Source organism: Xiphophorus couchianus, chromosome 10 (genome assembly GCF_001444195.1).
Source record: "Xiphophorus couchianus chromosome 10, X_couchianus-1.0, whole genome shotgun sequence".
In the NCBI taxonomy this organism is placed as follows: domain Eukaryota; kingdom Metazoa; phylum Chordata; class Actinopteri; order Cyprinodontiformes; family Poeciliidae; genus Xiphophorus; species Xiphophorus couchianus.
Window position 1 is genome coordinate 1,921,919 of NC_040237.1, and position 24,143 is coordinate 1,946,061.

Consider the following 24,143-nt stretch of genomic DNA (forward strand, 5'->3'; position numbering starts at 1 on the left):
TTTTATAATTTAATACAAGAACATATTAATGTCATTTACTGTTGTTTCTCATGTTTTATGCACCTGTACTTAAAACAATAATTTATGTCCTCTTAAGGAATCAGAAGAGCTCAGATCCAACGAGTTGGACGCTAAACTGAAGGAAACTAAAGGAGAGTTGGAGAAACACAAGCAGGAGCAAACAGACCAGTTAGAGGTGACGCACGTTATCTAAAGTTAAAGCACTTTTTTTTTTACATATTCATCTTCTTTCTCAATGCGCTTTTTCTTCCTTTTATTTCCAAAATGAAATAACTGATTGTAACATTTCAACTGGCAGTGTGATCACTGTGATGCCTACAAAGGAATAACAGATAAGAACATAATACTGTGGATAAAATAAGCGTCCTGTGGGCTCTGATTTATTTAATATGGAGATAAAATTAGCTACAAGTAATTTTAAAATATGGACCATCAATAGAAGATGTATCCTCAGATTTTGTTGTCCTTGCTAACGTGTTGATACCACTTGAGCTTTTATAGATTACAGAAATAGGGTTTTTCTTTTTCTTTTTTTTAACAAAATAGCTCAATCAGGTTGGATCCAGATCAGTCTCTTGGGTTATCACAGTAAAGGAGGTTAATTATAAATGCAAGGAAAATTTGAAATGTTTATTGCTAAACATTTGGAATAGCATGAGTGATTTTCCTTTAACTACATTATTATGTAAGAAGTCTAAATCTGAATCTTTTTGTAGATTAAGCAAGGAAAAAAATTACCACATTGTTTTTTCCATGTCATTGTCCATTAAAAGACAAATCACAGCACAGGTTCCCTTTATTTTTAAGTGTATTATTAATTATCCTGATTTTAAAGTTTGTTTCTACACTTTTTTTCTCAGCTTGCCTTAACGTAGCAGTTGCAGTAATTTTGCCTCTGATGCTCCGCATGCAGACAACCGAACGGATGGACTCGGTCCAAACACTGTGGCCTGTTTTTCTCAGTGCCACACTCTAACGGGAATCAGACTTTAAAAATAAATGGCCTAGAAATAATCAATATTAAGCCTTGCATTTCAACAACGAACCCAGAAGACATCACCTAGTTAGATTAATTCGAGGGTGTGCTTCATTTTTTACAGGTTGCTGACAGCTCAGTGTAAATGCCTCCAAAAAGAAAAAAAGAGAAATAGTCCCTATGTTTGAATTTCTGATGTTTGCAGCAGCAGAAAGAAGAGTCCAATTTTTTGATAAGGAAGTTTTCAACAAAAGCTGCCGTCTGTTATGACGTTAAATAAAATTGCTGACCTGACGCTCTTCAGTTTTTTATTTTCGAACCTTGACTCCGGCCCACTGGTCCCTCTGAACCTATATTTATTGTTATGTATCTCATACACTCATGATGAAGCAACCTAAATCATAAATTATGCAAACAAAACTGTTTCCATTACTTGTTGGGAGATTACATTTAAATTGGATGCGAAAAGATGAATGGACGAAATAGAATTTACCAGAATCCCCATTACTGCTGCGTCGTCGTGGATACCGGAGGCCTTTAATGACTTCTTGGAAAAGTTGACTAGCGGCAGCACCAATAATGAGTTTGTTAAAAGCATGAGGCAAAACATGGGGGAAAAAACACCATTTGTTTCACATCCCTAATGAATTCATAAAGAAACAAACTCAATACATGGCTTACAAGGAAATCTATTTGTTGTGTAATGACGCTACATAAAATATTGACAGCCTTGTTTTCTAGAAAAAAGAACACATGAGAATACAATGCATACAAATATAAAATAGAACCTCATTCCTGTTGTAGATGCATCGAGCAAAGGCTAAAGAGCTGGAGGACCTGAAGAAGAGTTACAAAGAAAGCATAGATGAGCTGGAAACACTCCGCACTAAGGTTTGTCATCCAGAGTGATGTTTGTGTAGCACCAGCGAGCCATCTAACCTCCGTCTAACAAGGATGTTTGGCTCCTTAGTTAAAGTGTCTAGAGGACGAGCGGCCGCGGTGGGAGGATGAGCTGACCAAATACAGGGAGATCATAAACCGGCAGAAGGCTGAGATTGGCCGGCAGAGAGAAAAACTGGACGAGGTCACTGCGCTCCAGGAGCAGCATGAACGGTAAAGATGCACAAGTTTTTATCGATACAGCTCGAGCAGACACACACTACAAAGATGAGCCCTGTGTGGAAATCACTTGATAACCTTATTGTGGTTGGAAAGTGTTTAATTAAATTTTATTTTAGTTTTCATTTTTTCCAATAAAATACACACACTTTTTATCATCTTTGATTGCCATCAGCTGCATTTCCACTGACCATACAATTGTCCAACTTGACATTTCGAAAATACATTTGCATATGGAAATGCACCAATTTCGAAAAAAAAAAAGTTTTTTGATCAAATGTTTTGGCGCTAGAATGATGTGGGATTTTTTTGGCCATATCAAAATTGTTTTATTTCACAAAACTGCTATGGAAACAATTTATTTACTTTTTTTTGCATCACGAGTCACAAGATGAACAACCAGATGTTGCCACTGGCGCAAACCACGAAGAAGGAGACAACAGGAAGTAGTTGGAGGATCATTGCATTTTTTAATGACTTATCAGGTGAACAAACGTATTCATGAGATTTTATGTTTCTTATTTAATGGAAACATCGACATTAGCAGAATATTGAAAAAGTTTTGCGCACATTTGTTATGGAAACGCTAGTGATAAAAAAACGTTGAATTGTAGTAATAATGGTATTTATCCTTTTCCTGTTAGATCCCTAAATGATAGACAGGACAGATTTAACACACACCTTCAAACTAAAACCATATTGAAGCACATCTTGACTTAATTAGAGCATTTTGTCTTCTTTACTTCACATCTGCCATGATGGTAGTGAATCTGATTAACCATTTCTCTGACTATTTGTCAAACAGAAACCTTTGAGTTCCTCTTTCTCTCTCCTTGAAATTACAAAAGGAGTTCCGCAGGGTCACTTCTTGGACCGCTTTTATTTTTTATTCATATAAATAACTTTAGTGATAATTTGTCAAATGCCTTTTATCATTTTTTATGTAGATGACTTGTTAATCGGTTGTTGCTCTTCTTCACTCTCACATGCTATAGAGTTTTTAAAGTCTGACTTTATCGTAGTTCAGTCTCGTTTATATACTTGTCTGAATGTGAATAAAACAAAAACAGTGGTTTTCTCACATTTCCAAAGGCTATAAGATATTTCTATTGATTACCACTGCCCTTGGTGAGCAAATTGAGCTTACTTATTATAAATACCTGGGCTTTATACTGGATAAAGAGCTCTTCTATCACGTGCTCATTGCAAATTTGGTACAAAAACTGAGTAAAGATTGGGTTTTATTACAGCAATGGATTTCAGGAACTTTTCTACCTCTGCTGGATTGATGTCTTGTATATGAATTTTCTCATTTTTTTTCTAGCATGTGCTACTTTAACAGTTGTTTTAAGATTTTAACACGTCTCACATTTGTTGTTTTATGAAGGGACAAACAGGAGATCAACTCTCTCCAGGAGGAAGTGGAGAGCCTGACCAGTCAGATGGCCGACCTCCAGCGCGACGTTCATGGCAGCAGGGAGCGTGAAGCCGAGCTGCTGGGCTTCACTGAGAAGCTGAGCAGCAAGAACGCCCACCTGCAGTCGGAGAGCAACGCGCTGCAGTCTCAGCTGGATCAGGTCAGCAGCAGCTTCACCGAGCTGCAAGCGAAGCTGGAGGAGACCAGCAGGCTCCTGGAGGACAAGGTAAGGATGCTGAGAGGGGACACACTGAGAAACGGTTTGGGGTTGATGAGAGAGATGGTTTTTTATAGCAAACACATGCATAATACACTGCCTGGCCAAAATAAAAGTCGCCACCTGGATTTAATTAAGCAAATAGGTACAGGCCTCCTATTGGATAAGTACTGCATAGGCGATTATCTTTCAGCTGGCAACAATTTATTTAACCCCAGCTGATGCAATGAGTAACTCCTCATTTCTTAAACAACCATGAAAACAAAAGACACATCCTGTGGTCGTGGAAAAGACGTTAGTCTGTTTAAGAAGGGTCAAATCATTGGCATGCATCAAGCAGAGAAAACATCTAAGGAGATTGCAGAAACTACTAGAATTGGGTTAAGAACTGTCCAACGCATCATTAAAAACCGGAAGGATGGTGGGGAACCATCGTCTTCCAGGAAGAAATGTGGTCGGAAAAAATCCTGAATGATCGTGATCGGCGATTACTTAAACGTTTGGTCAAATCAAATTGAAGAAAAACAACAGCAGAACTCAGGAGTATGTTTAATTGTGAACGCAAAAGCATTTCCACACGCACAATGCGAAGGGAACTCAAGGGGTTGGGATTGAACAGCTGTTTAGCCATAAGAAAACCTCTAATCAGTTAGGCTAACCAGAAAAAAAGGCTTCAGTTTGCTAGGGAGCATAAAGATTGGACTCTGGAGGAATGGAAGAGGGTCATGTGGTCTGATGAGTCCAGATTTACCCTGTTCCAGAGTGATGGGCGCATCAGGGTAAGAAGAGAGGCAGGTGAAGTGATGCACCCATCATGCCTAGTGCCTACTGTACAAGCCTGTGGGGGCAGTGCTATGATCTGGGGTTGCTGCAGTTGGTCAGGTCTAGGTTCAGCAACATTGTGTGCCCAAAGAATGAGGTCAGCTGACTACCTGAATATACTGAATGACCAGGTTATTCCATCAATGGATTTTGTCTTCCCAAATGGAACGGCATATTCCAAGATGCCAGGATTCATCGGGCTCACATTGTGAAAGAGTGGTTCAGGGAGCATGAGACATCTTTTTCACACATGGATTGGCCACCACAGAGTCCAGACCTTAACCCCATTGAGAATCTTTGGGATGTGCTGGAGAAGGCTTTGCGCAGTGGTCAGACTCTCCCATCATCAATACAAGATCTTGGTGAAAGATTAATGCAACACTGGATGGAAATAAATCTTGTGACACTGCAGAAGCTTATTGAAACAATGCCACAGCGAATGCGGGCTGTAATCAAAGCTAAAGGCGGTCCAACAAAATATTAGAGAGTGTGACCATTTTTTGGTGGCGACTTTTTTTTTGGCCAGGCAGTGTATCTTACTACGAGAGCTAGGTGATTTGGCTGAAAAGTAAAAATCTGATTTATTTTTTTTCATACCAGATTTCTGATTTTAAATCTTTATTCTTTCGCTTTAAAAAGCAATAACAAAAACAAAACAAATGACAGAAAATATTTTCTAAAAGAGTTTTTTATTTCAATCATCCTTTCTGTGAGTTGTACAACGGACTATCAAGCCCAGGCTACGAGAATCTTTGTTTATTTACTACTATATAGTCGTTATTAAAATTATGTATTTTTTTCTTTTAATATGATGAAAAAAAGTTGTTTTCATGAAGCTTAGGTATTAAGTTATTAGGATCTGACATGAACGATCTGTCTTAATACACACAGTCGTTTCAAAGTCCTGCTATTGATGATAAGTTGATGCTGATGTGTTAAAGGATTGAGTATTTATTTTAAATATTAAGTATTATTTATCTGTACAACTTAAGGAGATGCTCAATATTCCTCATTTTAATTTTTTGAATTTTTATTTGGGAGTTTTCATAAAATTACTACTTCTCCTAAATTATTACTTTTTTCTTGTAAAAAAAGAAAAATAAATAAATCTTCAACTGGCTCTAATATTCCATCATAGAACTGTGTTCAAAGTTGAAATAAATAGAAACTTTAAAATACATTTGTTAAAGAAGATCACTCTAATCTATGGAAACCCAAGGAGATCATTGGTGGAAAAAAAAAATCAACATTTTCCAGAAATTAAATCTTCAACAACCCAAATTAACCCAATTAAGCGATTAAAAACGTCATTACACACAAGTATTTCCACTGTATAATGACCTGCGTTCCTATAAATCTGCAGTCACGACAGCTGAAACAGGAAGAAGTGATGAGGGGCCAGGAGGTGCAGGGCCTGCAGGAGAAACAGGCGGCGCTGCAGACAGAGGTGGCCCAGCTGACGACCAGAGTGGAGGAGCTGAGAGACGAGCTGGTGACCCAGAAACGGAAACAAGCTGCCAACATTAAAGACCTCACAAAACAACTAACACAAGGTTCGATACTACATCCACTGAATTTAGCATAAAAGGCAAACGTCTTACAAGTCACTTAAGTTTTTTACGTGCAGAAAAATGTCAGGGTTTCAGTGTTTGAGTTCTGTGCAGCTCTGTTTTGTTTAGTTCTGATATGATGATGTTTTCTCTCTGCAGCCCGTAAAAAGTTGGAGCAGGTTGAGAATGGCGGCTGCGACCGGGACGCCAGCAGTATGGGCAGCCGCTCCAGTTCCTCAGGTACTGCTCTGAGATTTGGTTAGTATTTAACATTTAATGTCACACTCTTAATCTAAATCTTTCATACTCCTTACTTTCTGTTAAATATAATATTCCCACTTTATTGGCATTAGGTTATATCTTAATTTATTAAAATACAATAAACGATAATTAATTTCCGATATAAATGTATACCAAGCTTTTGTTTCAGCTCACAGCTAACTACATTTTCAGAAAATTAGATGTGTCAGTTTACTGAAAAAATATTTTGAGCTGTGTATGTGCTCAGCGTTTAGTTTGGACTCCATTTGCATACATTACTGCATCAATGCAGCGTAGCATGGAGTCGATCAGCCTGTGGCTCTACTAATAAATAAATAACTATTAATAGCAGCCCTCAGCTTGTCTGGCTTCTTCTATTTTCCACTTGTCAACACATCATAGTCTTTGTTGTTTGGTGCGCAGTGATACCGTGGTGATTAATTCAACAGTTGTGGTTCGGAATACAGTTCTGTGTTTGGTGACATTTAAAGCCCCGAGTTCAGCCTTTAGAATCTCCTCCCAAATTCCTGAATAAACTTTGCTTTGCAATCCTCTGGAGGCTGCATTTACACATGTTCTTTATTTTTCTCCCATAGTTTTTCCTTCCACTCAGCTTTCCCTAAAGTTGCTTGGGTACAGCCAGCTTCTTTAACAGTGGCTCCGTATGGCTCATTAGTGATCCTTTTTTATTGCTCTTATGTCAAAATGTTTAGGTAAATAAATTTTAGGTAATCGTTAGCTTTAAGTGAGAATCATCAAAATTAGAATACAAAAATTCTTTAAAAAATATTTTTTTAATATGTCCATTATAATGTTTCACATTTTTAACTGACTTTGTGAAGCATGAGCTCTTCTAAAATTTTTTGCACCCTTATGCAAATTTTCCAGCTGAAAATTACACTAAACAATGCAACTTTATTTATTTTTTTGCTAAAATACATGAAGTTGTTGCAAAACCAACCCAGAATATTGTAATATAAAACAACTGGTATCTCCAATTCTCAATCAGGTTCCCTAAACGCACGCCAAGGTGGGAGCAGCAGCGTAGAGGAGCGGTCGCCAGAGAGCCAGTCCGGTCCCTCCGTTATGGTGGTGGACAGCTTCCCAGAGGTGGACAAGGCCGTCCTCGTGGACCGGATTGTCCGTCTGCAAAAGGCGTTGGCGAGAAAGCAGGAAAAGATCGAGTTCATGGAGGATCACATTAAACAGCTGGTGGAAGAGATCCGGAAAAAGACTAAGTGAGTGGCGTGGTCCAGTTGTTCAAAACAAAAGGTTTTGTTTCCTAAGATATACAAATAAATCATGCAGAAATGATCAATGTAGCTGTGTGTTAAGTGTGCGATATAGGAGCCTACAATAACAGAAAACAAAATGCCAGAAAAGCTTTGGTTCAGGGTTTCAGAGCTTGCAGCGACTTCTTTAGCTACAGGAATCTTGAATCATGCTGTGGAGACGATTTCTGTGATCTGCCTTTAACAAAACTAACAACCCTTCCTGAGATAACATCAGCTCCTCATTCCAGCAGTTTTCTTCCATCTGGGTAGATAATCCGGGGGAAATTGACTCGTATGAGGATTGTACATTTTCCTCATGTGAAAATGACTCTTATTCGCATAAAGTTATGGACTTGGATTTGTCTCGGGTCGTCTCCTGAGCCTCACCTCTAATTTCTTGTCTTTCTGCACTTGAATCTATTAGGCTCAACCTACATTTAAGAGTTAAAATTGAGGACGAATCCCACGGTTCGCTGCTAAATTTAGCTTGGCAGAATCTCAGCAAAGCCCGGGGGGTGTTACACCACCCAGAGTATGGATGTGAATTTGTCCTTTTTGCCTCTCTGTCCCCATCCTCTCCAGGATAGCCTGGTGAACATTGACAAGTCTGAATGTAAAACATGAGGAAGATGATGAATAAAGAAACAAGAACTGTAGAAGGCGAAGATCAGGAAGCTAATTATTAGTTTACAGCATCTCCTGCACAGCTTTGTGTTCTGTCATTGCATTATATTTTGCAGCTTGTGTACTTGCAAAATGGGATGTTGGCTTTCTTTACAAAACATAAAGTTCAGTCAGAACAAAATCTATTTAAGAATTGGGGGGAAAGTAAAGAAGTAAGCACTTCTCTGATTTGTAGCTTGTTACTTATGGAAGAAGATTAGAACCACTGCAAACAAAAACAAAAAAATTAATTCTGACTTTTTATTTGTCTTCTCCTAATTTTAACTTTTTTTCTCTCCTCTGAATTCTGACTTTTTCTGACTTTAATTTTCTGAGAAAAAAAGTCAGAATTTTGTAACGGGCTTTAATTTAGAATCACTATATAACATGCCTACCAAAGACCGTTTTGAACACAATTTACCTTTGCAGTTCCTTGCAAATGTAAAATAAACCACAAATTTAAGTGTACTTTATTTGAATATTATGTAATAGACCAATATAAAGCAGCAACTGTATAAAGTGGAACAGTGGAAGGTTAGGGTAATAACTATGTCCTAGACTTTAAAATCTCTTGCAACCCTGTTGAATTTATCATCTGAAAATGAAGAGAGCTTGACAGAACTGTCAACGTACCACACCTACAACATGGCTGCCAAACTAAGCTGACAGGACGGACCAGGAGAGCAATAATCTGAAGTAAAATCAGACCAGAGGGTCATGGTAAAGTTTCAGTAGATAAAGTTAGTGACAGTACAATTATTAGCTCCACAAATCTGATCTCTGTGGAAGAAGAAAGACAAAAGACTCCCATCTGTGGACGAAATGTTACTTTTTCACCTACATGCTAAATACTAAGGCCTTGTCCACATGTAGCCAGGTCTTTTTGAAAATAAAAATCACCACTTTGTTAAAAATAATGTGTTCGGTTTCAGAAAAGTTTTCATCCACATGAACTCACACAAATCCACCATAAAAAAAGCACATCATCAAACCCCATTGGTCTGTTCAGGTGACTGGAATCGATTGGATAATGTTGGGAAGCAGATGCCTTCTGTTCAAGATTCCTATTTATCTGTAGGGCATTTTATCCTCTCATCACTGTTAATTATTTTTGAAGCAGATGTTAAAGCTCAATGTGTTGCTTTTTTTTTCTGTCATCAAACTATAGATCTGACAGCTGCAAAATCAGTAGCTGGTAACTTCAAATATGTCAGAAATGCACAAATTAGCATCAGATACTTCAAACATTACTTACCTTTTAGATTTATTGCTAAGATTTAAGGCTGTGTTACTCTCAATCAATTTCAGATAAAATATAACTATTTGATTCCTTTTTCAGTTTTTTTTTTATTTTGCCCCATCTCTCTGTCTTTGCATCTTCTGGGCTAAATCATTCCCACCTCTCAATGTGCCTCCATGTGTTGCTGCTTTCTAAAAGGATAAAAAGGAACTGGGGAGTTATACGTTTGAGAAATTGTCATCTTGCATGTTTCCGAGCCGTCTCTCACATCTGTCATCCTCCCGCTGATCTCTGCATGCCGCTTCTATAATCATGTAGCCATATGTGTAATTTACGTCACTTTTTTTTGTTTTATTAAAAACTATCGTGATGGATTTGGGGTCCATATATATGGACCTTTGAAAGCCTAGTCAGAGGTAAGTTTCATTTCATGTCTGTGCTAGCTCAGGTGTTGTATTTGTGAGTGTGAAAGTGGATGGATGGGGAAAGTATATGGTGGCGGCTTCTTTTGCTTTTTGCATTGACCTGCTTTTTTTCTCTCTTTTTTTTGCTACATAGATTTACAGATATGTTCCAATTAACTAAAATATCACTGAAAAATTCATTTAATTCAGTCAAGAAAATGTGACAAACACAGAATCATTACAAAAAGAGTAAAAATTACAAACATGTATTGCTTTATTCCTTTGTTATGATGTACAGCTGAGAGCTCAAAATTGTTTTTTCTCTGAAAACTTAAAATATTATATAAGACTGGTTTTGAAAGAGGAAGGAAAAGGTCAGAAAAATGAATCTTTACTGCATAAGAAAGGGGTGTGATTGCTTACAGAAGCAGTGAAAATTATGTTAAGGAGACATTTACATACTGTGAATAAAAAGACATTTACACATTTAGCAAATAATAGCAATTTTGGTAATTCTAACTGAGCTAAAACAAGAAAGTTTTAATCTGATTTCAAATCAGACAGTGAGGAAAAAATGTGTGTATTTTTATTTGGTTTATATAAATATCTGGTTTCCATTGTAAGTAGACGTCCGCTGTTCAGAGTTTTGCGTCCAAGCATTTTAATTGAAAGTTGAGTGGAAGGAAAATATGCCTTTACATAAATAATTTTTGCATTTTATCTGGAATTTAATGTCAGAGTTAGGAGGAAGAGTTGGTAGGCACCAAGAGGCAAAGTTGCTTGATTATTTACCCTGCTTTTCTTAATTCAAAAGTCATCCCAGCCAAAATTTTAGCTTCATATGGAGGCATTGACTTCATTTTTCACACTCTCATTCCCAAAACTAGCTGCATTAATAACCATGGTATCGCTGTGTTTGACTGACCTACAAACTCACCTGACCGAAATGCCGCAGGGAATCTATTAGAGACAGCAGAGGCAGCAATGCAGAGAAGCTAAAGGTCACTATTAAAAGCAACCTGGGCTTCCTTAGCGCCTCAGCAGAGCCTCTGGCCGATTGCATTGATGCACTAATTCATGCAAAATTAACTCCGACCAAGTACTGAGTACTTTTCTGTTGGCAAAGAAAAGGAGTTTCATTTTCATTAACGCTTCACTCTGTGTAATGACGTTAAATAAACGTTACACTGCAAAACACAAAATCACCCCTAGTATTTGCACTACAAACTAGACAAAAATACTTGATAAGATTTTGTTTTTGTAGTGCAGTAAGTAATGTCAATAGCTTAAATTAACTTTTTTGTGATGATAATCTGACTTACGCTCCACCTGTATTTGCTTCAGTCGTTAAGTCGCTTCTCACCTGCAGGGTTTTAGGTTTGTGTTGATCAATCTTCAGTTAATTTTTTCTGAGGGACAGTATTCTCACCACACAGATTGTGGCTGCATGCTGTAGCAGGAAGTAGCTGATTAACTGCTTGAGCTGCATGTTAAATATAATCGTCCTCTTGTCAGAATGAGTCAGATTTAGGCATCTGCATGCGTATCCCTGTTGTGACCTCCACGTTATTTGCATGGGATAATAAAATCCTGCTTTTGTGTAAATCTCTTCCAAGATTGCCAATATATGTAAAATTCATCCATTTTGTTACTGAGATACTGTACATATATTGTGTAAATTCAAACTATTGGAATACATATTTTCTTTTATTCGGGAGGAAAAATTGTCATTGTACCAAAACATTTGCCACTTAGTTTGAAGTACATAGACATTTTTTTTGCTCTCAAGTTTTAAGTTGTGTTTATTTAGCACATTTACTTCATAAAGACATTAAAACATCTTTAATTAAAACCTGCTTAAAAAGACAGTGAACTACTGTCTTCCACTGCTTATTAAATGAGTCCAGACTCCCAAGACGATGTTAAGACAAAGCAAGGCCGTTTCACAGTTGAGCAACTGTGTGGAAAATTGCAATCCCCTCCAGTTTTATATCTGCTCCTTGGCGACTATGAATAAGTTTTGGTTTGAGGATGTGGCTTTAACAATTCCATGATATAGGAAAGAGCTTAGCCACTCAGAGCACTGAAAGTTAGTGTGGATTTTTAAAAGAATTTGAAATAAACAGGAGTTATGTAAGTTCTTCTGTTGGTTCAGTTTTGCTGCAGAGTTTTGGGCCAGCTGAAGGCAATGGAGGGCTGTGGAGTTTTTTTTTTAAATAAATGTTAAACTGCCTGTTTTGACACAATGTATCTTAATTTTTTAAATGATTACCATTTCAAACAAGTTGTTTCTGATTTGCCAGCAAGAGAAATCTCAAGTTTGGCTTAACTGCTAAGTGTAAAAGTCGTAACTGTTGCCTGATCAGACGACTCCATCTGACTTATTTCCAACCATCTGAATGTCATTTTTGCACTAGTTTACAAAATGTATTAATGGTCTGTCCAACTGAGTGAAAACATAGCAAAAAAAAATACATTTATTAAAAATACCGGGCCCACGACAGAACCTTGGGATACCACAGACATATTAGATCAATGGAGTCTGAAATGACGATGTTTATACAGTCAGTGAAGCTTCTATTTTAAAGATTCAAACCACTTTAAATGGTCTCTGTATTATTTAGTGACAGTTTTTAAAAATAATTTATTGTAGTTCACTTTTTAGATAAACAGTAGTGGATGATAGTAGCTGTAGTAGTTGCTCCTGTTGTGATTGTTTTGTATTAGTTTGACCCTCCTCTGCTCTAATTCTTCCTTAAACCTTCATACATAATCTCCCTTCCTGTTGACTTTCGCCTCTGCGCTGCCAGAAAATACACCGATTCTCCAGCTATGATCACAGCTCTGCAAACTAATTATCGTAGCAGTGAGTTTTCTGTTTACATGTTGCACTTTGAAATCTACAACCTCCTCCCCCGTCTGGTTTGTGATATTTCTCATGCAGCAGCTCAGCTAAGATTGTCTTCAACATGTTTCAAGATGAGGATGATGAAACTGTTAGGACACCAATCTAGTTCATCTAAATAACCTGATGTGAAACAATTCCCCCTTTTTGTCTTGTTTGGGTGTTTTTTATTGTCTTTTGTTTTTGTCTGCTGCCTCCGGCTATGACCAGATGTATGCAAACCAAGCAAAGCTTATTCCCCCTAGGGGATGTTTCTCTGCCTCCAGGCAGATCAGAATATACCCGTGAGAGGTGATGAGACGTTTCTGGTCCCTGAACTGCAAATGAAGATGTTTTTGTTGACTGCTTTTCTCGTTCAAGAAATTTAAACAAGTGGAGACTCTTTATCTTTGAGTATCAACTCAAACATATTAAAACCGCTGCTTTTGTTTGAACTTTTGTCACATTATAATCACAAACTTTATTGAATTTCTGGTGGCTTTTATGTGACTGACCAGCACAAAGTTGTATAAACTTGTGAAGCGGAAGGAAAATAATTGGTTTTGAATATTTTTGTTACTTTTTAATCTAAAAATTAATGGTGTGCATTTGTCTTCTGCACTCTTTTATACCTTTATTGGTTATATCCCTAACCCTAACCCTTACCCTAACCCTAACCCTTATTTCACATATATAAAGGCTGAAGTCTTTGGCCTCTCTTCTTCAGAACCAAACCAAGCTAATCCGATTTACAGCTTGGTATTTTTACAGCTTAAAAATACATTTCCGGGGCGTGCTGTGGTGGCGCAAGGGGTTAGCACGCCCCACGTTTGGAGGCCTTAGTCCTCGACGCGGACGTCGCGGGTTCGACTCCCGGTCCCGACGACCTTTACCGCATGTCTTCCCCCCTCTCCTCACCCTCCTTCCTGTCTGCCTATTGTACAAAAAATACGAGCCACTAGCGCCGCAAAAAAACTCTTCGGAGAAAAAAAAAAAAAAATACATTTCCAAATTTTTTTTGCATCCAAAATTTGATTTCCACTTCTTTTTTTTTTTTCCTTACATAAATAGAAATCACAAAAATATCCTAATATCTTTTAAAAAACTGGCTTTTATTTCAACCATTCCTTAAATGAATTGACCTGAATTCAAAATGAACATAGATTAAAATTATTAAACTCATTTGTCAAAAAAGAAAATGTTCTTGGGTGGACTCAAGTCACTCTGTATGGAAACAAATTGGTGAAAAACAAAAAAATGTAATTAACCGAAACAGGAAAAAATAAAAAAAATCAATCAATTTGATATTTTCACAATTATTCACTAATTTGTCTTGGTGCATCACATAACTCCCAATATACCTGACTGAAGCTTGTCATTGTTGTGTAAAAATCGTCAACGTCTCTTCAGCAAAAGGTCTTTCTGGGCTCATCCTCACCTTTGAAACATCCAGAATTGGAGTTGGAACAACACCAGTGTTGGGGACTGGTTGTTTCCAGTCTTTCGTGTCTGAAAGGCATCGTGCCGGGTCGAGCGGATTTTAAAATATTGATTGTTGAACCATCTGAAGAGCAGGAGATTCTTGACCTTTTCTGTTGGACTTCATGATGAACTCCTCTCCTATTTTCACTCCTTTTTTTTAGCTGAGCTGCAGATGGGAAGGAGTTTTGCAGTTTTAGTCCTAAATGCAGAACTTTTTTTCCCCCCATCTTTATGTCTGAGATTGCTCACGTCAATTCACACGTAGGAATAGCTTTTTGTTTTGGGTTGCATGTAAGACTGTCTTCAAATTATTGTCATAACTAATGTGCGCAAAACTCTCCCAATATTCTACTAATGTCAAAAAACACAAAATTAAGTAAGAAACGCAATAAAAATCACATGTGAATAAGTTTGTTCAGGCGATAAGTCAGTAAAATCATCCTCTACCACTTCCTGTCGCCCTCTTTGTCTTGTTCGCCAGGAGCAACATCCAATTGTTGGTGTTTTCTTTATAAAGTTGTAATTTTGTGTTTTATTATGTAGCCTAAAGCACATTGACCTGCCTAGATTGAATACGATTGATTGATTGATTGATTGATTGATCACAACTCGTAGTTTTGACGCAGCTGAAAAAGTAGCTCATTGTCGTGCAAAAAAAACACTGAAAAACATTTTTTTTAAATTTCCAGTGTTCCAGTAAATGAATTTATTTTTCGTAATTCCAGTTTGTGTGATTCTATGGTTAATAGAAACTCAGCTGTTCTCCGGGGAAAATGAAACAGGAAGTTTGGAGCTACTAGCTTAACTTCCAAACCGTGTTGTTATTGCGGTGAAACCGCATTGTGTACGTGGAGATTTATCCCGTTGCCCCTAAACCGAAACATGCAGTTTATGATTAATTGATCACTGCAGTCTATTATAATTCTTCCATTTTCATTACCTTTGCTCCTCCGACCGACAAGCACAATAATAATCTTTCTAACTATATCTCCGGCACGCACGGGTCCGATAAGCGATCCCTCCCGGAATAGCAATTCCCGTAACGTTCCCCCAGCCTCTGCTGTTACAAAATGCTTTATTGCTCTGTTGAAGCTCCCTGCTCTCTAACTGTGAAACCTCACTTTTCTCAATTTTCTTCCCAAGCCGACGCCACGCACTCGCTTTGTCTCGTCCCTTTTATCAGAGAGAGGTTTGACTCATCGCTTCCTCCCTCCCTACTCCTCTTTTTGCTGCCCACAGGATTATCCAGAGCTACGTGCTAAGAGAGGAGTCAGGGGCCCTCTCATCAGAGGCCTCTGATATAAACAAGGCCCACCTCAGCCGGCGGGGAGGCATCATGGCGTCGCTTTACACCTCCCACCCGGCGGACAGCGGCCTGACCCTGGACCTGTCTCTGGAGATTAACAGGAAGCTGCAGGCAGTGCTGGAGGACACGCTGCTGAAGAACATAACTCTGAAGGTAAATTTCCCCCCAGCGTGCCTCACATCACTCCTCAGAGGAGGAAGAAGCTGAATGAAGGTCTGGTTCAGTGCCGATGATGTGAGCGTATTTATTTCTAACCTTGGATTTATTGCATCACCTTCATGTTCCGCCCATCTTGATGCTTGTTCACGTCTGTAGGGCTGAAACGATTAATTGTGATGAATCAATTAGAGAAATAATTATCAGTTAAGTATGGGAATATATCATATTCAGAGTTACATTTACTTGAGTAACCTTTTGAAAAAAAATTCTTTTTTTCTAGTATCTGAGTGAAATTAGTGAGAGAAAACTTTGATTAAACCATTTGGGCTGAAGATCCTCTGCTTGACTGGCCACCTGTCAGTGTTTTCCCACTGTTTCATAATCAATATGAACATGGGGTTTCATATTGATTATTGTTTATTGATGGGCGATTTTCAGCTACTTTTTATTCACCAATAGTTTTATTCAACCTGGAAAAGTCTGGAATAGGATTGAAATGTTTTTCAGGTCTGAATCAGAACCAGTTCTCTGAAAGTCGTTTCTCTCCTTTCATTCATTCATCCCTCTATCCATCTGGCCATCCATCCATCCATCAGTCCTTTTATTTGTTCATCCACCTGTCCTCCCTTTCCCTCCTTCTCCTCATTTTTTCCTTCCTTCCTTCCTTCCTTCCTTCCTTCCTTCCTCATATCTTTCCTTCTTTTTTCCTCCCTCATATCCATCCTTCCTTCTTTCCTCGCATCTTTCTTTGCTTCCTTTCTTCCCTTCATTCTTTACTTTCTTCATCATACTTTTTTCTCCTTCCTTCCTTCTATCCTTATATCATCTTCCCTTCCTTCTGTCCTTTCTTCTTTCTTTCCTTCAGCAGTAATTTCTGTTGTAAATTAATTATGATATTTTTTTTTTAAATGTCTAAAACGATGGAGATCTCTCGGATCATGAAGAACTTAAACATTTTTTTCTCCTACATTTCCTTCAGTAAGCATCTCACATCACAGCCTGCGTCACAAAATGAACCGTTTAATCTACAGACAATAACAAAATGTTTTGTTTTTAAAATCACTTTTAACAGATCCGTTTGAATGAAGCACGGGGAGCGTTAGCTTAGCAGACAATTGACCGACGTGTGAACGACTGAATGCTGTCGGAGATCGATGAAACCATTAGTGGTCCCGGCTAATCGCGGCTAAAACGGCTTCAGTCCTCTCAAGGCGGAGGGTCAGATTCAGAAATTCAGTGGACAACAGGATGCGTCATCCCTCTCCGTCAGCAGTCCAGCTAATTTGCAGAGATGCACAAATGTTGTTTTGAAGCCGTGCTCAGGTTTTTCTAAGGCTTTTGAAAATCGGGCTTCTTTTTTTTTTCCTCTTTCACTTTTTTTGAGATTAGTCTTTGTCCAGAATACTAAGCGCAGCTGTTCAGTCCTCCCTCTGTCACATCAGCCCAGAAGACAGAAGGATGCTGCAGCTGTTAAAGCAGAATATTAATGATTCTTTTGGTTAATTTCTCCCTTCTTGCTCCTGATTCTCCCTTCAAACTAACAAGAAAGGCTTCAGTTGGTAGATGTTAGCAAATTAACTGAATTAATTTACTTACCTTTTCTTTTGGTTATTAAATTGTCTTTTTTTTTCATAATTGAATAAATAAAAACTGTGAGATAATTTATAAATAATCCATCAAGTAAAATAAATGGACCAATGAAATACAGAAGTATTTTTAAAATTATAATGGGAGGCTTATTTTGTGGATCACAGATTTATTTATTTAAATATTTATTCATTATTTATTTCATAACGTTGTTTTGTGACACTTATTTTGTAATGCTACTTACAAAATGAAAAGGACTTTTATTTAAGTCAGTTTTGTTTTTGATTCTTTGACAAAATAAGCTTCCCATTAAAAAGTATTTGTTCATTTTTATATTTATTCACATTTATTTATATGCGTATTCAATAGTTATTGATTAACAGTATTTGTTTATTTTATTTAATTTCAAATGAAACAACTTTCCTTACAAATAACACCAAATAAAGCAAAGATATTGCTAAAAATGCCTCATTAAAAACAATATTCCTTACACTGAGCGGTGTCATTCATTTTAGAAATGTAGCACACATGTTGCATGCTCCGGACACCCAGCAAAACTGCTAAAGCTAGCATGTCTTTAATGCTTTTAAAAACAAAAGTTAAGTGCCTTAAAGTGGGCTAGTCAAAGCCCAGACGTAAATCTAGTTATGAATCTCTAGCGAGGTTTGAAAATTTATGTTCAGACATTTTCCATCCAATGTGAAAAACTGACGTAGCTTGAAGTGCGATATTGTATGGCAAATTTAGCCTATATGTGTGAAAGTCCCAATAAAAAGTAAATATTTTTGGTTATAATATGACACGATTCTGAGATTGTGGTCAGAAGAGTGTCAGCCCTCCATGTGGTTTCGGTCGCAGCCACCCTTTCAGAACATGTCGTCATCCCGTCTGCCTGCATTGTCACAGATTGAGCTTCTCTAAAAACCATGTGGGCTCAAGCTTCGATAAATATTTTCACATTTCGCAGCCAATCAGCTTCCTGTTGTGTCTTCCAGGCTCCCTACCCAAGAGCCCGAATGTGAACAATAATTGTAATAATGTGCAGGAGTATCGTCTGGTGGAGATTTTTTTTTTTTTCCCCCTTTCAGCAAACGAAGGATGATTGGCACAAAGCGGGGAGTAATGATATGAAATACTCACTGGGAGAACAATAACAGAACAAAACAAAACAAAAAATGCTCCGACAAAAGGCAAATCAAGGCTTCACTCTTATTGTTAGGAATTATGGAGTTTTTCCAGGTCTGATTGTTATCATTCCACAAACAGCTTCTGTTGCCAACATGTAAAACATTTTCTATACATTTGTGTTTTTTCACCAACTTCCTTTCTTCTTTCTTTTCTTCTTTTTGTGCAGGAGAATCTGCAGACTCTGGGCTCCGAGATCGAAAAACTGATAAAGCAGCAGAAGAATCCCGCAGACGGAGTCAGGAAGAAGTGAAAATTAACTACTTGAGCAACTTCTACTTCTATTCCCGACGAATGAAAGAGCGTCGTAAGTGCCAGTGAGACGTGGGACCTCTTGAACCGTTTCTGTGTATTTGGAGTAAATGTCTGAGCTTACTTGAACCGTTGCTACTCCATCCACATTGTGCCACCTCTATTTATAGACCCTGACACGAGAACTTTTCTTCTGGCCCACATTTTCCTCCCCAAAGCTTTGCCAAGAGAACTCTTCGGGCTCTTCGGATTTGAACTTCCTCCTCGTGTTGTTGTGAATGTTTAGCTAAACCTCAGTGGAAGCTAATTGCCAGTCAAACAATTCAGGGTTCCTATCCATTTTGGAAAGAAAGTGTGAAATCTGGTTTTAGTATTTTTCCAGGTGTGGATTAATATGGAAAGAGAAGAGCTTAAGAAAATTTCTTTTAATTTCAAACTTCATTGCCTGACCCGTTTTTAAATGTTTTTTCTCTGACATTTTTTCTCTGTGGCATAAAATTCTGTCTATATTTTGTTCCTCTTCCTTTTTATTCTTTCTATTCTTACTTGTGCCCTTTTTCTTACTTCCTTCCATTTTATTTTATTCTATGTATCATCCTTTCTTCTTTCCTCACTTCATCCCACTTTCTTACTATTTTTCTTGCTTTCTTCCTTCTTCACTTCTTTTCTTCCTTCCTTCCTTCCCTGTGCCCTCCCTTGTTTATTTACTTATTTCATTCTTCTTTCCTTCCTTCCTTCCCCGTGTCCTTCCTTCTTTACTACTTTCCTCACTTCTTTCCTTCTTCCCTTACTTTCTTCTGTCCTAATTTCTTTCCTTCCATGTCCTTCCCTAATTACTCCTCTCCTCCCCTTCTTCCTGTCTATTGTTTTCTTTCTTTCATCCCTTCTTATTTCATCCTTCTTTCCTCCCCTCCCTGTCAATCCTTCTTTTTTTCCTTCCTTTCTTCCGTGTCCTATTTTTTTCCATCCTTCCTATTTTCCTCCACTCCTTCTTTTCCTGTGTCCTTCCTTCCTTCATTCATTATTCCTTTCGTCCCTTCTTTCCTTGTGTTTTTTCTTTCTTCCCTCGCCTTCTTTGCATCCTTCTTCACTTTTCTTCCTTCCTTGTGTCCTTTTTTCCGTCCCATTAAGACCCTTTAATTGTAGAAATGTCTGCCATAAAATATAAACTTTTAATATTTTTTAATTTGAAAATTAATCTAAAGAACCAAGATGTCTAAAAGAATATGTATTTCTTTCCAAAGACGTGTAGGAATCCTGAAGGTAACTAAACTGAATCGGTCATGGCCAGCAGCTGCATCCCATGAAGTCTGTCTAAAAATAAGCCAAATATGTTTTTGCTGACTCAGCTGAACATCTGAAGCGAAACAAAACAAAAGCAGATCAGTGCTTATTTTAGGAGAGCCCCGAGTTCTACTGCTGCATTTTTCTTCTGTTTATTTTTATTATTATTATTATTATTTTGCCTCCGCCTTGCGCAGCACGTACGGCCAGTGGAGCAACGTCACCTCTCATCTGTGTGGCGAAGGTGGCAGATTTCAGGAAGCATCTTTGCAATGTTCCCCTGTAGCCGGCATCATAACACCACCTGCTCTTCAGCTGCATTAAGCTGGAATCAGTCTGTGATTAAACTTAAAGTCAAATGAAAGGCTGAAATGTACAGCTGGTCTTTAATTCTCCCACGATGAATGTAATTTTTTTTTCTTCCTTTAAAATGTATCTAATATGTTTTTTTTTATTTCATTACATCTGAGTTGTAGTTTTTATTATCCTCGTGACTTTTAAATTTTTGTTCTTACGGGAATGTTTCGGAATTTTGAAGCAAGTCTAATTATAACTAAAAGGTTATAGGTCGTAACTCCGTCACACTAGTTAGCCTTTCAGTGGCGAGGACGAGATGCTAACACTCCAGCCAACTTCGTACACTTACAACGCGAATTGAAGCTTGAACCCAATAAAGTTTTATTTTACGCCATTTCTAAATTAAAGTTCTTAAGTATTAAGTATGATTAAATATCTTTTTTTCATCCGCCTGATAACCTTCCAGGCAGGTTATTTCACACAGGAATGTAATTTATGGCGCACCGCCTCAAACTTCCGTGTCCTCTATACATATTTTATCAGTTTTCACGTAAAAAACAAATGTACACAAACATGACTAACGCTTTAAAAGCTGGGAGAATGTAAATCTTATGAACCAGTCCGACATTTTTCAGATTGTGCTTGTTTTAAGAAGGCAGGAGTCCGCTTTTATCAAGGCCCCCTCCGAAGCTAGCTGTTAGCTTTAGCTTCTGGTACAGGCTAATCGGGATTCATCCAAAATGAAGATGGCTACCTCTAATTTTGAAAAGGAATCGAAGTGATTAGTGCTCCAAACGTTTTTGGTTTTTTTCCCTTATCCTCACTAAACACCTGTCCTGGTTAAACCCAACATTTGTAGTAACATTTACGTGTAAATGTTTTGAGGCATTTTCACCATTCCTGGTTTTACACTTTGAGCACAAAAAGTGTATTTGCACTCCGTGTAGGATGTGACTTTTTTTTGTTTAGTTGAGAAAATAGACAATGTTTGTATGCTCCCTTTCTCTTTTTGTAGCCCCATTACATTAAATCAAGAATAGAAAAAGAATCAAAGGCAGAGCATGAAGTTTGTAGCTGCTGCTCAGGAATGCAAAAAAGTATCCAGGGACAAAGTGCAATCCATTTCCACTTGTTTTTTGTGACTGCTGGTGTATTGTTTTTATCTTCGTTTGTGAGACATTTGAATATTTAAAGTATGCATGTGTGCCTTCTTTAACCTCTCTGGCTGTACCCAGTGTACATGTTTTAGCTGCCCAGGCTTGTTAGATGGACCATTAAGGCCAGTTTTTCTCCTTCCAGAGTCGACCTGCCACCATGAGCATGCACACGCCTGCAGCTCTCTGTAAAAAGAAAACAATATTAGCGTGCTCATTCAAGCCCTGCAAGATGGAGGTTAAAGAGCAACTCTTGTTACACAATGCTCGGTTTCCTCTCACCTCATCTGATCTCATTTGCTGCAGCTGCTACAAAAGATATGCCTGCCCTTTTTTGTTTTCTTGTTTTAAATGGACATGAATGGTTGCAGGCTGATCCTGTCTCCATTTCCCCTGAGGCTATGCAAAAGTGGACCGCTACGTAAATAAAGATAAAGATGAAAGTCTCGCTATTGAGGTCACAGAGACCTTAAAGCCTCTCTGCTGCGGCGGCGACTGCCCTGCATTTGATGGAACTTCACGTTTATTGCATCCGATCTCCCTTCTTTACCAAATAGGATCAATTTGAAAACCTGCAGGCAGCAGAAAACTTAAATTTAATCTCATGTTGAAACAAAATGACACTAATATTAAGACAAAAAGAAAATTTGCCTTAAATTTTCGCTTTGTTTTGTGCAAAGTGGGCGGATTGCTTCACAGATGAATTCTCCTTCAAGGTGCTCAGTTTTTTTTTTCCAAGTCTTGCTGTTTGTTTTTTATGCAGAATTGAAGAGCTGCCTATGCAACAGACTGGCACCGGGCATTCCAATTAAGTCCACAACTCTCAGAGGCTTTCTAATGGGCTTTTTCAGATTGTTCCCCTGCTTCCCCTTCAAATCAGGCTGGGTATTCGCTGATCCCAGATTTGCTGCGTTCCTTGAAAGCCTTGAAATGAAGCCATGCTGCAGCTTTGTGTGGATGAATGGATCATGTTTTATGAAGAAAATGGTGTTCAGTATGTGCCAATCTGTAAAAGGAAAAAATAAATAAATAAATGAGGCAAATTCGCAGAACGGAATTTGCTGTTCTGCAACGATTTCCCCCATTCCTGTTTTGTGGCGTATTTAAGCTGTGATTATAATATATGCATTTGTAGATAAGCCCTGTAAAAAGATGAGATGTTTTTAAAGAAAAAAAAAATGATTCTGGATGTTTGTACATACTGTGTTTCCAGGGAATAAAAGAAAATGAGTAAATTTTTCTCCTCTGGTATTTGTTTTTATAATTCATGACATTAAGTTTAAAACGCATAACAACCCTCTTCGCTCTACTAATTTCTTAGTCGTACATCTTACTTCTAAAACGGCAATGTCAGCGGTGTCCGGGGTCGACTGCGCTGTCAGAGCAGATGATTTAAAGCAGAATCGCTTCTGCAACTTAAAAAAAAACAACCTCAGGTGAATTTTTAACGCACGGCTTCCTAATTGTTTTACTGCAGCTTTAAAACATGACTGCTGCATTTAGTTTTCCTAAATGTTTATGAAACCAAATCAATCATGTTTTCAAGAGTGTCGAGGTATTTATACCTTTAACCTTTTCACAAGTAGAATGTATTTTAGAAGGATTTCATGTGGCAGACTGACACAAAATAGCACTAAACTACTTTATATTATTCTTAATTTGAATCCAATTAGCCTAATTAGTAGATAAAGAATCCGAATCAGTTTCATTCACAAAGTTTGTGCGCAAGAACAAGAAATTTGACTTCAGTTTTGCTTTGCTCTCAAAAGAGAAACTTAAAATATGATGTATAAAAAAAATTGGATTTTGTTCTCTTAAGTGTGAATATATATGCAATTTATTTCACAAAATAGTATGAATTAATGCAAATATGTATGGTATCAATTTTGCAAGTGGCTCTTTGTAGTGTTGACCTGAAAGCAAAAGTCTAAGAAGTTTGTGTCCAGGATGTGTGGGGTCTGCAGTGATGTTAGCTACACTAAGTCCAGTTGAGAATCTATTGCAGGACTTGAACATTCATCCTCAGAGATCCTCATTCAATCTGACAACTGTTTCACAAAGAAATGAGCAAACGTGAAACTCAGTTTTAAAACAAATGCATGCCCCACTTTTCAGATTTTTATTTGTAGTTTTTGGTTTTAAGATTTTGATGGGAATTAAAAGTTTTGCAAGGCACAGTACGACTACATTGTACATCAAAAGTGAATTTCTCAAAAGACCAAGACGAAATGGTGTCACTCATCAGTCTGAGGTTGAAAACTTGAAAACCTTAAAATGAAAAGAAAAAAGTTTAAAGAAGTGAATTTATCCAAATTCCATCAAGCCAGGACTGAAACCGTGTCCCCGTCTGTTGTTTTGCATCCAAACAGCGGCCATCAGAGCAGTTTGGTGAACAATACACTTAGTCACCACGTCAGTCTGCTCACATCAAAATTCACCACTGCTGCTGGTGCTTCATTTATTCCTCTTTTCCCACAGATGAATCTACAGACATTAAGGGAGAAAAAAAACCCGCCTCTGCACCGACTGACAGCACCTGCCTCTAAAAAACAATTTCATTCAGTAGAAGAGAAATTTGCTTCCTTATAG

The 24,143-nt window shown here is 37.8% G+C and overlaps 1 protein-coding gene across 2 annotated transcripts in view; it reads left to right on the forward strand.

Annotated features, from left to right (window-relative positions):
* The window catches only part of ccdc186 (coiled-coil domain-containing protein 186), a 33,906-nt gene extending 11,112 nt beyond the window's left edge, over positions 1-22,794 (forward strand). Inside the window, exons 8-16 of one of the 2 annotated variants that reach the window (XM_028029743.1) lie at positions 98-196; positions 1,802-1,888; positions 1,968-2,110; positions 3,504-3,759; positions 5,936-6,125; positions 6,282-6,380; positions 7,393-7,621; positions 15,570-15,789; positions 18,737-22,794. In XM_028029743.1, the coding sequence (XP_027885544.1) occupies positions 98-196; positions 1,802-1,888; positions 1,968-2,110; positions 3,504-3,759; positions 5,936-6,125; positions 6,282-6,380; positions 7,393-7,621; positions 15,570-15,789; positions 18,737-18,820 (1,407 nt within the window). In that variant the 3' untranslated portion in view covers positions 18,821-22,794. The remainder of the gene's footprint in view (positions 1-97; positions 197-1,801; positions 1,889-1,967; positions 2,111-3,503; positions 3,760-5,935; positions 6,126-6,281; positions 6,381-7,392; positions 7,622-15,569; positions 15,790-18,736) is intronic. The other variant, XM_028029744.1, reaches the window with a different exon arrangement.
* The last annotated feature ends 1,349 nt before the right edge of the window (positions 22,795-24,143 follow it).